The sequence below is a fragment of the Olea europaea genome, chromosome 7, assembly GCF_002742605.1.
Source record: "Olea europaea var. sylvestris chromosome 7, O_europaea_v1, whole genome shotgun sequence".
NCBI lineage: Eukaryota > Viridiplantae > Streptophyta > Magnoliopsida > Lamiales > Oleaceae > Olea > Olea europaea.
Genome location: NC_036243.1, coordinates 23,582,995 through 23,584,612, shown reverse-complemented (window position 1 = coordinate 23,584,612; position 1,618 = coordinate 23,582,995). Strand labels below are relative to the sequence as shown.

Below are 1,618 nucleotides of genomic sequence, written 5' to 3'. Positions count from 1 at the left end.
TCAAGGAGTTTCGGACGGAAGTTGAGAAACAATAAGGTAAGAGTATCAAGGCCTTCGATTTGATTGAGGTGGCGAGTATCTATCCCAAAAGTTTAAGGTCTATTTATCGGATAATGGGATATTTTCCCAATTGAGTGCACCAAGAACTCCCCAACAGAATGGTGTCTCGGAAAGAAAAAATCGAACTCTTTTAGATATGGTAAAATCAATGATAAGTTATTCCTAACTGCCTATATCCTTTTGGGGATATGTACTACAAACAGCCATTTATATCTTGAATTTGGTACCATCTAAGTCAGTTCCCAAGACAACTTTTGAATTGTGGAATGGGCGCAAGCCCAATTTACACCACATTCGGATATGGGGTTGTCCAACACATGTGCTAAAGGGAAAGACGGATAAGATAGAATCAAGATCAGAGGTTTGTTTCTTTGCAGGATATCCAAAGGGAACGAGAGGTCACTACTTCTATAATCCTCTTGATAAGAAGGTATTTGTTAGCACAAATGCAACCTTCTTAGAGGATAAGAATATAGAAGAACACAAGTCTACTACTAAGATTCTATTGGAAGAGATGTTAGAACATGATTCAAACAACTCAGCTCCAGATTTCCGCATAGAATCTAATAGTGATCACTTGGAACCTCCTACTGAACCAATGGTTACTGATGAAGCAAGTGAGCAAGTGATGCCCACAGGGCCTCATAGGCAAATAGAACCAGAGGTAGTAGAAAATGAGGCACCCATTATTGTATCTCCACATGTCCCTTCAAATGGGGATAATGAGGAAGTTGTTCCTAACCAAGGACAGGATCAAACAGTGGGAAGAGAGGAAGGACCTTAGGTCAGACTGGACAGTCGGGCACTTTCAACTATTGCTCGTAGTGAGAAGGTTATGAGACCACCTTCTAGGTACTTGCTTTATGGAAAATCCTATCAGGTGATCTCTACTGAGCAAGAAGAAGATCCCACTTCGTTTAAGAAAGCAATGGAGGATGTAGACTTTGAATCATGGAAATTAGCCATGAACTCAGAAATAAAATCTATGTATTCCAACAAGGTTTGGAATCTTGTAAATGCACCTAATGGGGTAAAACCTATAGGATGTAAGTGGGTCTATAAAAGGAAAAGAGGTATAGATGGGAATGTTGAAACCTTCAAAGCAAGGCTAGTAGCCAAGGGTTTTACCCAAAGAGAAAGTATCGACTATGAAGAAACCTTCTCATCGGTTGCCATGCTTAAATCTATTCGAGTTCTTTTATCCATTGCCACTCATTATGATTATGAGGTTTGACAAATGGATATCAATACAGTATTTTTAAATGGACGTCTTGAGGAGACCATTTACATGATGCAACCTGAAGGGTTTGCGAAAGAAGGCCATGAAAGGAAAGTTTGCACGTTGCAGAGGTCCATTTATGGACTAAGCAAGCGTCCAGATCTTGGAATGTAAGATTTGATCAAACCATCAAGACCTATAATTTTGAGCAAAATCTGGATGAACCTTGTGTGTACAAACGAATACAAGGAAAGAAAGTAGTTTTTCTAATTCTTTATATAGATGACATTCTACTCATTGGCAATGATGTAGGGACATTGTCATCTGTAAAGAAATGGT

At 39.1% G+C, this 1,618-nt stretch overlaps 1 protein-coding gene across 1 annotated transcript; it reads left to right on the top strand.

The window, feature by feature from the left end:
* Window positions 1–895: 895 nt before the first annotated feature.
* Window positions 896–1,294, top strand: LOC111398087 (uncharacterized mitochondrial protein AtMg00820-like). The gene has a single exon (XM_023025040.1). The coding sequence runs from the start codon at window positions 896–898 to the stop codon at window positions 1,292–1,294; it is 399 nt and encodes a 132-aa protein (XP_022880808.1).
* Window positions 1,295–1,618: the final 324 nt, after the last annotated feature.